Below are 12540 nucleotides of genomic sequence, written 5' to 3' on the forward strand. Positions count from 1 at the left end.
CTCCTCCAAATGCAATGAGTACAGTTCTTACCAAAAAGTTCTAATTTGGTTTCATCTGACCACAGGACATTTTCCCAATCTTCTTCTGTATCATCCAAATGCTCTCTAGCAAACTTTAGATGGGCCTGCACATATACTGGCTTTAGCAGGGCGACACATCTAGCACTGCAGGATTTGTGTCCCTGGCGGCATAGTGTGATACTGATGGTAGCCTTTGTTACTTTGGTTTTAGCTCTCTGCAGGTTTTTCACTAGGTCCCCCTCCTGTGGTTCTGGCATTTCTACTCACCATTTTTGTGATCATTTTGACCCCAGGGTGTGAGATCTTGTGAGGAGCCCCAGATGGAGGTAAATTATCGGTGGTCTTGTGCACACACAAGACAACGAAGCACACGCAGGAACACCACCAAAGAAATACAATGGTGGAAAGAGCTAAATGGTCTGAATGCTGTGGCTCTCTGTGTTTTTTGTAAAATACCTATCATGTTCTAAGATTGTCATGGTAACCTGGTCTAACACATCGACGTGCAGTCCAGGTTTGTTTTGTAACATCATCATGTATAAGGTAAAAATGTTTTGTGAAAAAAAGTTGCATAGTGAGGAAATAAAAAGCTTTATGTTCTTAATTTGTCATTTATTTATTCATTTTTCATCCTCAAAGTATCGATAAGAGTATCGTTAGAATACCGGATCGATAAGCAGTATAAATAAGAGTAGTAGTACCATTAAAACCTTAACGATAGCCATCCCTATCCATGACATAATGTCAAATGTAGGAGGAACATTATTTTGTGGATAAAATAGAAGTTCTGATGAGGTAGGCTGCAAAAGTGCTTCTAGTAGAGCAGGGGTTTCAAACTCAATTGACCTTGGGGGCTTCAAGCCAGGTCAATGTCACGCCTCCAAGAGTCACATACCCCACTGTGATTGGTTGGTTCGTCAGCTCCACACACAACACTGAAAAAGTGTAATTCATACAAAACTGGCGGGCCGCACCAACATTAATCTTTCATATTAAGGCAGGGGCCGCAAAATATCATCTGGGGGGCCGCAAATAGCCCGCGGGCTGTGAGTTTGAGACCACTGCAATAGAGGACAAATGTCTTTGATCTCTTGCTGATTTTTTAGATTGACCCACCCAATAAGAAATTGACAGTCTGCCGTCTTAATGGTAGGTTAATTTGGACAGTAAAATATCACAAAGAAAATCAAGAAAAGAACTAATTTTTCAATAATTAAACTACAAGATTCACACTAAATGAACCGTATAAGTGGGGACGAGGAAGTGGGCGGTGCTAGACTATATTAGGAAAACTGTGTGTGTGTGAACCGCTGACTGCAATACCATAGGAAAGACACTAGAGGCATCAGTGAGCAAAACTCACACACTCACACATATGAAAAAATGTGACTTCTGTGCCTAAGCTAAAAATTGCACAGGAACCTTAAAAAATGCTTTTTAAGCTATTTTGAATAGTTATCTTAATGGGGACCAGGATTTTGGTCCCCACTACGCAATTGGTCCCCATTCCGTGACTGTGTAAACAGATCGATGTCCCCATGATGTGACGAATACCAACACACACACCCACACACACACACACACACACACCCACCCCACCCCCCCCACACACACCCACACACACACACACACACACACACACACACACAAACACACCCATGTCTCTCTCTCTCATTATGTACTATATATCTCTGCTATCATGGGCATAGCTAGTACAATAACTACCTCACTGTGGAAAGTAGAACTTTTTAGCTACATTCTTTTTACTGAACATTTTTGGTACTTTGTAAATTGTACATTTTTGTGTGAAATTCCTTTTCTTATGCATGTCTGCTTTGAACAGCGATCAGCTCTCATTTCACTGTATGTGCGTGCGATAGGAATCGTACATCTGTATTGTGACACTAAAGGCATTCTATTCTATTCATTTTTACTGAAATGGAAAACATTGAGATCCTAGTTAAATTCACCAAACTCCAGCAAGGAAAATAATGAACAATTAGCATCATATCAGTCTATTTATTTCCTGACAAATGTTGTTTTCTATTCCTGTTTGAGTGTTTGATTGTTTTCAAACATGGAGAGTTTTTTTTCCCTTCAAATGTACTGGTTTATTCAAAATTCCCCAGTGGCCTCATGTTTGAGCAGGGGGCTCAATAAGATGCTGCTGGGGGCGGAGCTTGAACATACACAAGCTTAGGCTGGAGGAAAAGTTGGAATTTCTGTCGTTTTCAAAGATTTCTTAAACATTTTGTCCCACAATAATCACTTTTTCTAGTTCACTGCAGCTGAAATATTTTCCTGCATGTGTTTCCTGTTGTGAATTCTCATCTAGTTTTCAGATTAGTTTGATGAAAACATTTAGCCAATTCTACACAGAAAAAGGCTTTTCTCTGAAGTGAATCCTCCAGAACTCAGAGATGTTCCTTCAAGACAAACTTTGACCTCAGTCTTTACAGAAAGGACCTTTGTCACATGGATCAGTTCTCCTGTGGACAGACACACTCTCAGCATTTCTACAACTTTTCCAGACCCTCCACAGGAAACTCTCTTTTCTTTGTGGGTCTTTTTCTAAAATCAGACACACTCTGACTTTCTGACATATAAAAGCTGGGCCTTTTCCCAGAGTAAATTCCCTTTTTCCAGAAACTGCTGCTCCCGTCTTAGTCCAACATTTCCTGTCAGGTTTATTTTTTAGGAGGAAAAAGGGATTCTGAGCAGAAAGCAGACAAACGGACCTGGAAAGATCCAGACTCTGCAGGGAGAGGAATCCAACCATCCAATCCAATCCAAGCCAAAGCTGGACTGCAGTTCAGGAGCGCCTCCTACAGGACAAAGCGGAGAAATTACGTCTAAAAAGCTTCTTTCTGAACAGATGCTCCATTAAGACGGGCTTGTTAGTGTTTGGGATTGAGTAGTTGGTTTGGATGATCATCTGGAGTCGTGTCACTGAGGTCAGGTCTTAGTGAAATCCTCTGCTGTCATTGCTTTTCCTCTCCCAGAGCCTGGAGCTCTGCAAAGTTTCCTGAACATTGAAGAGTCAAAGCAGCAGCAGAGAAGACTGGGAGCTTCTATCAAGCACTCTTTCTGTCCATGTGTGCTGTCCTTCATGTGTCCTAATGCAATCATCTCCATTTTTACTGACCGATCCAGCTGGGGAGTCCTCCACACATTCATCAAATTATTGCTGAATGCAGAGTTTGATCTTTGACCTTTTTCAAATCTTTGATGGATTTGTCCTTTGATGATCTTTACCATGACGTGTGCTTGTAGGACGGCTTCTTTGTCAACGTTTGACCCGTTTAGTTTTAGATTATTCCACTATTTGAACCATTTTGCTAGTTTGGATTTGGAAGAAATGGAAATCTTCCCATCGACAACTCTGGCTTTGTGAAGGAGAATAAACGGTGGGAGCGAGTTCCTTTTTTCTCAAATGCTTCTCATCATTCTGCCGGAGTTTCAATACTTTAACAAAATTACAGGGGATATCTTGAGGGGGGAAAAATGTTCTGAAGAGGGTAGATGGATAGCACTGACAGTAAAGCTGGACAGTTCGATTTTTATAATCTGTAAAATGTAAGGTCATAATGTAACAGCACAAGCAAAGCAATTATCTACAGATGTTTACAGCATTATACAGGTTTTTATATAAAGATGCATTTTTGAATTTTGGAGGAGACTTCATTGATTCTCCAAATATTGGTGTGGACAGAAAGAGCTCAAAACTCACAATTTAAATCAACAGCTTTCCTAATTAAACTTTCCCTGATTGATAAATGGTGCATTTTTAATCCGAATACCATCTAGTTTACCTGGAGTAACTCTAGTGAAAGAATCGATTTATGGCTGACATCCTGTTATTGTTTGCAGTATATAACTAATATTTCACACTGTTATGCTCCTTTTTCAAATCCCAAAATGTTATCCCTCCCTCCTTGAACACCTGACGCCCTCTTCTGGATCAAGGACGAATCGAACCTGATCCATTACTTTGAGTCTCTGGAATAGACTCTCTTGTGAACTCTGAGTTTGCGCATCTTGGTATCCTGTTTTCACACCCTGACATGAACACGTACACAGAAACAAACCCGGAAACATGCAACAACTACAGAGATATAACGGGGTGGGATTGTATAAGTTTGCTTCCTTCCACTCCCTTTCAAGCAATATTTATTAATATGTCTAATTATCCTAAGTTTGATTAGTTACTTTATGAATGTATAACTGATGATTATATTGCTGTTGTGTATTATTTCTACTTAATTGCTTGAAATAAACTATTTCAAAATCAAAAAATCAAATCAAAGATGAAGGTTTTTTTCTTTGATTTCTGATTCATAATCTTTGTTTTAGTCTTAGTGAAGCAGATGAACTGACTCCTGTCAGAACAGAAACATCCTTCAGTTCCTCAGGAGTTTAGGATTTCCTTCCATGTAGAATCTTTAGAGGAAAAGAGGATTTAATCAAATATTTTAGTTGAGTTTAGTCCAGTCGCCACAAAGCTGAAACTCAATGTGATTTGCTCTAGGACCCAGCAGATTGTTGACTGCTGCAGCTGCAGTCACGTGATTTCTGGTAAATGCAGAGAGGAGCAAAAATTCACACACACACATACACACACACACACACAGGACGGAGGTCTGCTCTCAAACTCAGACAGCAGAGTTTGTCCAACAGACACAGATGTTGGAGTTTCCTCCGTTTTCTTCTTCTGTCACGGTGAGTCTTTGTGAAAAAGTTGTTTTCTGCTCTCATGATGAAGCTGTTGTCTCTGATCTGTGAGGAAAAGAGCAGCAGACAAACACATCAGAGGTCACTGACAACATGGCGACTTCTTCCAGAAACTCTGATTCAGTTTGATCTGTGGATGTTCTTTCAGGATCCTAATGTGTTTTAAAAATCCAACACATTAATAACCAGGATGACAAATTCTAACAACATTCCACACAGTCCATCAGTCGGTTCATCAGCTTAGTTGACACAAACAAACAAAATGTTTTTTGGTACCAGAGAACAAAACCTCATCTGATAACATTCAGGATGTCTGTCAGAGTTTAAGAAGACATGTTTCCTCTGCAGGTGAAGGTGGAAGGTGTGTGTGAGCTGATGTGGATCCAGTGAATCCAGCAGCATGGATCAGTGGGAGGAACCACGGGAGGGAGCCCCTCCCCCTAAAAAAAGGAAAGATGGTAACCATGACAACCAGAGCAAAGCTCAGGGGTGAGATGAACATCTCCAACAGTCCATGATCTTCTCCATGTCAGATCTCAGCACTCACACCAGCAACCTTCATTCTTCACAGGAACCAACCTGAACCTGGACCTGGATCCAGCTGGGGGTCCAACAGGAGTGACATGTCAAAGGGTTTGCCTCCTAACTTCAAAGCCATCCATTCAGCAGTGGAACAGTGAGTGTTTGTCAGAGTTTTTGGAGGCTGGATTCTAGTTCAGATGATCACCAGTTTTCAGATGAAGGACTTCAGGTCTGGTTCAGTTCTGGATCTCTCTGATCAGACTCACTTGGAGCATCATGTGTGTGATGAGATCTTTTCAGTTGAGTCTTCTGAGAGTCTATGAGAGACATCAGAGATGTTGGAGAAGAAAACATGTTGACTGCTGACTCTGACTGACAGCAGCTCCAGTCTAATGAGAAGAATCACTGCAGACTCCTAGGATTCAGATTTTCATGCTTTCCAAACATCACATTGTTCTAGTTTGACTTTCTGCTCTCAGAATTTCTACATTTCTACATGGAGAATTGGAATCAGCTTTTCTAGAAAAAAGTCTGGATTGACTGACAGAAAATGCTGAAACCTTTACCCTCCAACTGGAAACTGTTGATCCAAACATGTCATGTTATTCCAGACTAAACAGCTCAGTCTGTGTTCATGTCAAAGTCCATCAGCTGTTCATGAAGAAGCAGATCCTCCAACACTCTGATGGTTTGGTGTTTGCAGAGGTCAACAGGTCACACAGAGAGTCCAGTCTGCAGCCTCCGGCTGTGGATCCAAGAAGAGGGACCGATCCAAAGATGATCCTCCAGACTTCAGAACTGAACCAGGACCTTCAGACTCACAGTAAGAAGCAGTTTCTAGTGAACAAAGCAGAGTTCAGCTCTCAGCAGGAACAACAATGTTCTCATCAAGAACATCAGCTGATCCATCCAGGAAGGTCAACCATCTGCTGTGAGTGCTTTAGGTCTGAGAGGAAAGAAAAGAGTTGGACAACTCTTGAGGACACAAAGCTCAGTCTGTGAGCATGAAGCAAACAGCTGAACTTTTCTCTGACCTCAGTCCAGACATGAGCTCCAAACACAGCTGACACATCATTTAGACCAGGGGTGCTCACACTTTTTTGGCGTGTGAGCTACTTTTGAATCGACAACGTCTTAAAGATCTACCTATGTATATATGTATATATATATATACATATATGTATATATATATATATTATTAGTAAATGTTTGTTAGCTATATTTATTAGTTACATGTTTATTTGAACATTATTGTTTATGTAATGATTATTAAAAACTACACAGTGAGATTACACAAAGATACTTTTAATTTGTGTTACAGACGAGGCGTTTTAAGACAGAAAGCTGCGACTATCATTGTTGACTATCATCTCTGTTGTAAGCTGTTCAATGCGGGGAGCATGACATTTCAAAGGCACTGCCGGCTGCGTACGAAGCGCGTGCCACGGGAAAACAGCGCTTCCTTCATGAGCTCGTGTCTGTCGAGCGAGAACTGCAGAGCTGGTAGCAGGAAGAGAAACGCGGGACGGCTTCAATAAACACTCCAATTGTCCGGATTGGTCTTCTGCCGGCGGATGTGTCATACCGCGGGGCAGAGATCGACTTTCTGATGACAGAGAGTTTGTGCTCAGTGAATTTAAACACACGTCTGCAGTGACGTATGTATCAGAGGATGTCCGATTGGCCAATCTACATGTCAATTAAGTCCCGTACTTCTGGGTGAAAATTTTGATTGGCTGGTGGATTTTTAAGAAGTACTTTTTTCTTTTTTTTTCTTTGCTTGCCTGCGATCTACTTTCATGTCTTTGAAGATCGACAGGTCGATCGCGATCGACGTAAAGAGCACCCCTGATTTAGACCTTCAGATGGACTAGATCTGCTCTGGTTTCCACCTGGAAACACATTTGCTGAGATTCAGCACAGTCTGGATCACATAATCACAGTGTGTGTGAGTGTGTGTGGGCTTTCGAAAGAAGGTAGAAAGCGCTATACGCCATTTACCATTTACCATAATTTCTGAGTCTGGAGATCAGAGAGCATCTGCTCCATGATCAGAGTTAGTCTGGAACTTTCCACTGACTGCTTTGATTGTTGTTCACTAACGTTTCTCCTTAGTGTCCACAGAGAGAAGAAGAGGAGCGGACCCCAGTCTGCAGAAAGACCCAGAGCTGGTGAGTCAGAGCCTGATCATCTGCTGATGGATTCTTCTGGAAACATGTTGAACACTCGTGAAGGAGCTTTCTTCTCTGCTCTTTCAGCAGATGTTGGTCTGCAGGAGATGTTTGGAGAACATCAGATCAGTCTGAGGAGCAGAAGTGAACATGTGGCTGAAGGAACTGAAGAAGCAGGAAGAGAAACGCTCCTCAACAGGGTCTACACTGAGCTCTACATCACAGAGGAACTGAGACAAGAGGCTCACACCCAACATGAGGTGATGCAGCTGGAGACAACCACCAAGACCAACAAGCTCCATGACACTGCAATCAAGAACCCAGACATCTTCAAAGTCCTCTCTGACCAACACAGATCCATCAGAGTGGTTCTGACCAGCGGAGTTGCTGGAGCTGGAAAAAGCTTCTCAGTGCAGAAGTTCACTCTGGACTGGGCCGAGGGCTTGGAGAACCAAGACATCAGTGCTGTGGTTCCTCTGTCCTTCAGGGAGATGAACTTGATCAGAGATGAGCAGCACAGTCTTCTCACTCTGATCCAGCTGTTCCATCCAACACTCCAGAAGATCCCAGCAGAACAGCTGTCTGTCTGCAAACTTCTGTTCATCTTTGATGGTCTGGATGAAAGCAGACTTTCTCTGGACTTCAACAACAGTCCGGTGGTGTCTGATGTCACACACAAGTCCTCAGTCAACGTGCTGCTCACTAACCTCATCCTGGGACGTCTGCTGCCCTCAGCTCTGGTCTGGATCACTTCCAGACCTGCAGCAGCCAATCAGATCCCTCCTTCATGTGTGGACAGACTGACAGAAGTACGAGGCTTCAATGATGATCAGAAGGAGGAGTACTTCAGGAGGAGGTTCCCAGATGAAAAGCTGTCCAGCAGAATCATCTCCCACATCAAGGGCTCCATGTCCCTCTACATAATGTGTGAAGTTCCAGTCTTCTGCTGGATCACTGCTGTGGTTCTGGAGAACCTGCTGACCACAGAGCAGAGAGGAGAGCTGCCCACCACCCTAACTGACATGTACTCCCACTTCCTGATGGTCCAGACAAAGAGGAAGAAGAACAAGTACCAGCAGGAACTTCAGACAAGTCCACAAGAGCTGACAGAGACTGACAGGGAAGTTCTTCTGAAGCTGGGGAGGCTGGCATTTGAACATCTGGAGAAAGGAAACATCATGTTCTACCAAGAAGACCTGCAGCAGTGTGGTCTGGATGTCACAGAGGCCTCAGTGTACTCTGGAGTTTGTACCGAGATCTTCAGAAGAGAGTGTGGGATCTTCCAGAAACCGGTCTACAGCTTTGTTCATCTGAGCGTTCAGGAGTTTCTGGCTGCAGTCTACATGTTCCACTGTTACTCCAGGAGGAAGGTAAAGGTCATTGAGGACTTCCTGAAGGACATGAACATGGAGAACCCATCCCTGGATGAGTTTCTGAGTAGAGTCATGGAGATTTCCCTGCAGAGTCAAACTGGACACCTGGACCTGCTGGTTCGCTTCCTTTATGGTCTCTCTGTGGAGTCCAACCAGAGACTCTTAGGAGGCCTGCTGGGTCAGACAGAGAAGAATCCAGAAACCATCCAGAGAGCCATCAACAACCTGAAGGAGATCAACAGAGAAGGATTTTCTCCTGACAGAATTCTCAACATCAGTGGAGTTTCTCCTGAAAGAATTCTCAACAACATTGGAGTTTTTCCTGACAGAAGCATCAACATCTATCACTGTCTGATGGAGATGAAGGACCTATCAGTTCATCAGGAGATCCAAGAGTTCCTGAAGTCAGAGACCTTATCAGGGAAGGAACTCTCAGAGATCCACTGCTCAGCTCTGGCCTACACTCTGCAGATGTCAGAGGAGGTTCTGGATGAGCTGGACCTGGACAAGTACAACACATCAGATGAGGGTAAACGGAGACTGATCTCAGCTGTGAGGAACTGCAGAAAGTTCAGGTGAGTCTAGAAGTGATTGTGTTGATAAATCAGATCAGTGTTCAGATTGTATTACAAAGAATGAAAGGTTTGAAAATGATTAGAAATAGGGTTGGGCGATGTCCCCTAAATTGGCAGTTTACGATGTTTGCTGTCAACCATCGGGATGGACGATGACATCATCGGGGGGGGGGTTATTTTTACATTTTTCGTTTTTATATAACTGCTATTCGTTATTTTACTTTTTTAAGTTTATTTCCCAACTAATGACTAATCCGCGATGATCCAGTATAAACTGAGGGAAGTGACTTTAACAAAAAAAGTAACAAACAACATAGAAAAGAAGTAGTCCGCTCCTGCACTTAACTAGTCAAGTGGACAGGTGTGGGTACCGGATGTTCTCGGGTTGCCGGATGTTCTCGGGGTCCTTCGGGGTCCTTCGACCAATTATGACGTCACACTATTTGATTGGCTGTAAGTTGCCACGACCAATGAGTTAACGTCGCTAAGTTCTTTTAAAGACTTTATTGACAATTGCGGTATCATACATTAACAATGACATTAACGTTAACAACGAACAATAACGATGTAATCAATATTGCCTCGAAGATCAGTCACCATTGCCAAATATAACATGTTGACATAGAAAATAAAGAATGGAGGGGAAAAAAGAAACAAATAAATAAAAACATAAGTAAAATAAAATAAAGGAACATAGAAAAATCTAAGTAGACTAATACTAGTTAAGTTAGGGGTACTCGTGAAGTTTGTATTTCTGAACAAAACTAAGCAATTTCAAGCCATTCTTCTTTTTCATATAATGAAGTGATTGAAAGCAAAAACAGAGCTCTTTATTAAATGTTATAAAAAGTGGTTTGGTCTTCAAAACTTGACCTCACCAAGATGGCGGTGCTCTCCTCCCATGAGGAACCACGTGATGTCTCCTCTAGTGATATAACTTATTTGAAGGACCCTGAAGGACCCCGAGAACATCCGGCAACCCGAGAATATGAGGGGCCGTATAAGACATTATTTATTCTGAACCATTCACATTCATACATTCTTGCTCTCACAGTCATATATACTCTCTTTCGCATACATATATTCTCTTACGCATCCATATATTCTCTCTCTCACATTCATACATTCTTGCTCTCACAGTCATATATACTCTCTTTCGCATACATATATTCTCTTACACATCCATATATTCTCTCTCTCACATTCATACATTCTTGCTCTCACAGTCATATATACTCTCTTTCGCATACATATATTCTCTTACGCATCCATATATTCTCTCTCTCACATTCATACATTCTTGCTCTCACAGTCATATATACTCTCTTTCGCATGCATATATTCTCACTTGCACATCCATATATTCTCTCTCTCACATGCATATATATTACTTTACACATACATACATTCTCACTCTCATTGTCACTCTTAAAAAAGAATGTATGTATGTGAAAGACAAGTATATATGAACGTGTGAGGAAGAGTTTATATGTGTGTTTGAGAGAGGAGTATGCATGAAACGGAAGTGACTTTGCATGAAAAGGAAGGCACTTTGAATGAAAAGGAAGGCAGATGATTTCTCGTGCTCTGATTGGACGAGAGGCCGCCACCTCCCATTTTGAACAGACGCTAACACGAACCAATAAGAAGGCCATCGGAACCTTAAGAAATATTTTATCTTCACCTCAAGTGGTCACAAATCTGTCTGCATCTCTACAGACACAAAGGAATGTCTCAAATACCAATAATGGTAATAGAAGTGCCACCGAAACAGAAAATCCGTATCCACCTTATTCCTAGCCCCCATGAGCCTTTGCGTGAATTATGGGCGACACTTCCTGTAGACGCTGGAACACGCATTTACATTAAAAACAAATTCCTCTTGTTTTCGATCCATAACTACATATAAATGTGGGAAAACCAGCTGTCATTTCTTAAAAAAGGCAACGGTGAGGTGAAGATGAAATATTTGTTAAGGTTCCGATGGCTGCAGGACCCCCGTGGCTACTTCTTGCCGGTTCGTTTTTAAAAAAAAATAAACTTTATTAACAATATCTTGCACATACAAAATACCAAACACAAAACTCCACTGTGTGCAAAATACAATCTTCACGTTCGCCATGAGAATGAACAAAAAAAAAACAATGATAACCATGTAAAACAGGTTATGCAAAAAGAAAACAAAAATAATAAGGCAAAGGAATCTGTTAAAGTTTCAGGAGAGACCATGTTTCAACTGTTCTGACAGCTTTTTTGTTAGTGGAAGATTTAATACTGTTCACATACAAAACCATTTCTTTCGTAAAAACATAAAACACGTTTTTTTTGTTGGCATATTTACACTTGTGTATAAAGTATTTAGCCATAATTATAAGTAAATTAACTACATATATTTTTTCTGCATTAAGTCTTTCTTGTGTAAAATATCCAAAAATAATATGCTCGTAAAATAATCTATAATCTTCACATAGATGAGTTCTTATAAAATGTATCACATCTTTCCAAAATAGTTGAGTGAAAGAGCAAAACCAAAAAAGATGAGGCACAGTTTCTGGTGAGGAATGACAGAATGAACAGTTTATGTCCAGATCTTTTTTAAACTTAGTAAAGAAATGTTTCACTGGATAAAATTTGTGAAGAATTTTGAAAGAAATTTCTCTGATTTTATTGGTGATGAAATACTTTTGTGGCAGGGTCCAAACCTTTTCCCACTGAATTCTACATCCAAAGCTGTTCCAGTATGAGATAACATACGGTTTTGTGGCAATCTCATTTTGAAACAGAGAACAGATACTTTGATTATTCCTGCTAGCTGAAAAACATACCTTTCCACACCACAAGTCTGTTAATTTGGGATTTCTTGCTGGTTCATGTTAGCGTCTGCACTGTAATCCCTAGCGAGTTGACTGAACTTAAAAATTATTGTGTAACAGATTATGCAACAGTTAAGTTATATTATTAAAACTTTTAAGTTAACATTTATTAAAATTCATATTGTCAGATAAAAAATATTAAGATCCCTCAACTTATAAAAGAGAGATTATTTACTTAAAGTTTTTAATATTTTCCAACTAAAAAACGCTTTAACTAACTATATTTTTATATTACTCAACTCATAAAATATGTAAAATTCACTCAAATGCTTTA

General features: G+C 40.9%; 2 protein-coding genes across 10 annotated transcripts in view; one reads left to right on the top strand and one right to left on the bottom strand.

Annotated features, from left to right (window-relative positions):
- LOC105357660 (NACHT, LRR and PYD domains-containing protein 12) overlaps positions 1 to 12540 on the top strand; it is a 243950-nt gene that overhangs the window by 200210 nt on the left and 31200 nt on the right. For 2 of the 7 annotated variants that reach the window (XM_023961885.1, XM_023961894.1), the window contains exons 1-6: positions 4615 to 4740; positions 5101 to 5241; positions 5324 to 5428; positions 5978 to 6097; positions 7390 to 7445; positions 7533 to 9393. In XM_023961885.1, coding sequence (XP_023817653.1) covers positions 5153 to 5241; positions 5324 to 5428; positions 5978 to 6097; positions 7390 to 7445; positions 7533 to 9393 — 2231 coding nt within the window. In that variant the 5' untranslated portion in view covers positions 4615 to 4740; positions 5101 to 5152. Of the gene's footprint in view, positions 1 to 4614; positions 4741 to 5100; positions 5242 to 5323; positions 5429 to 5977; positions 6098 to 7389; positions 7446 to 7532; positions 9394 to 12540 lie in introns of those variants that run through there. The other 5 variants (XM_023961886.1, XM_023961887.1, XM_023961889.1 and 2 more) reach the window with 5 other exon arrangements.
- Positions 1 to 12540, bottom strand: part of LOC110013798 (gastrula zinc finger protein XlCGF28.1) — a 989290-nt gene that overhangs the window by 69629 nt on the left and 907121 nt on the right. The gene's annotated exons all lie outside the window — the stretch shown is intronic.

This window comes from Oryzias latipes, chromosome 2 (assembly GCF_002234675.1).
Source record: "Oryzias latipes chromosome 2, ASM223467v1".
Classification (NCBI taxonomy): Eukaryota; Metazoa; Chordata; class Actinopteri; order Beloniformes; family Adrianichthyidae; genus Oryzias; species Oryzias latipes.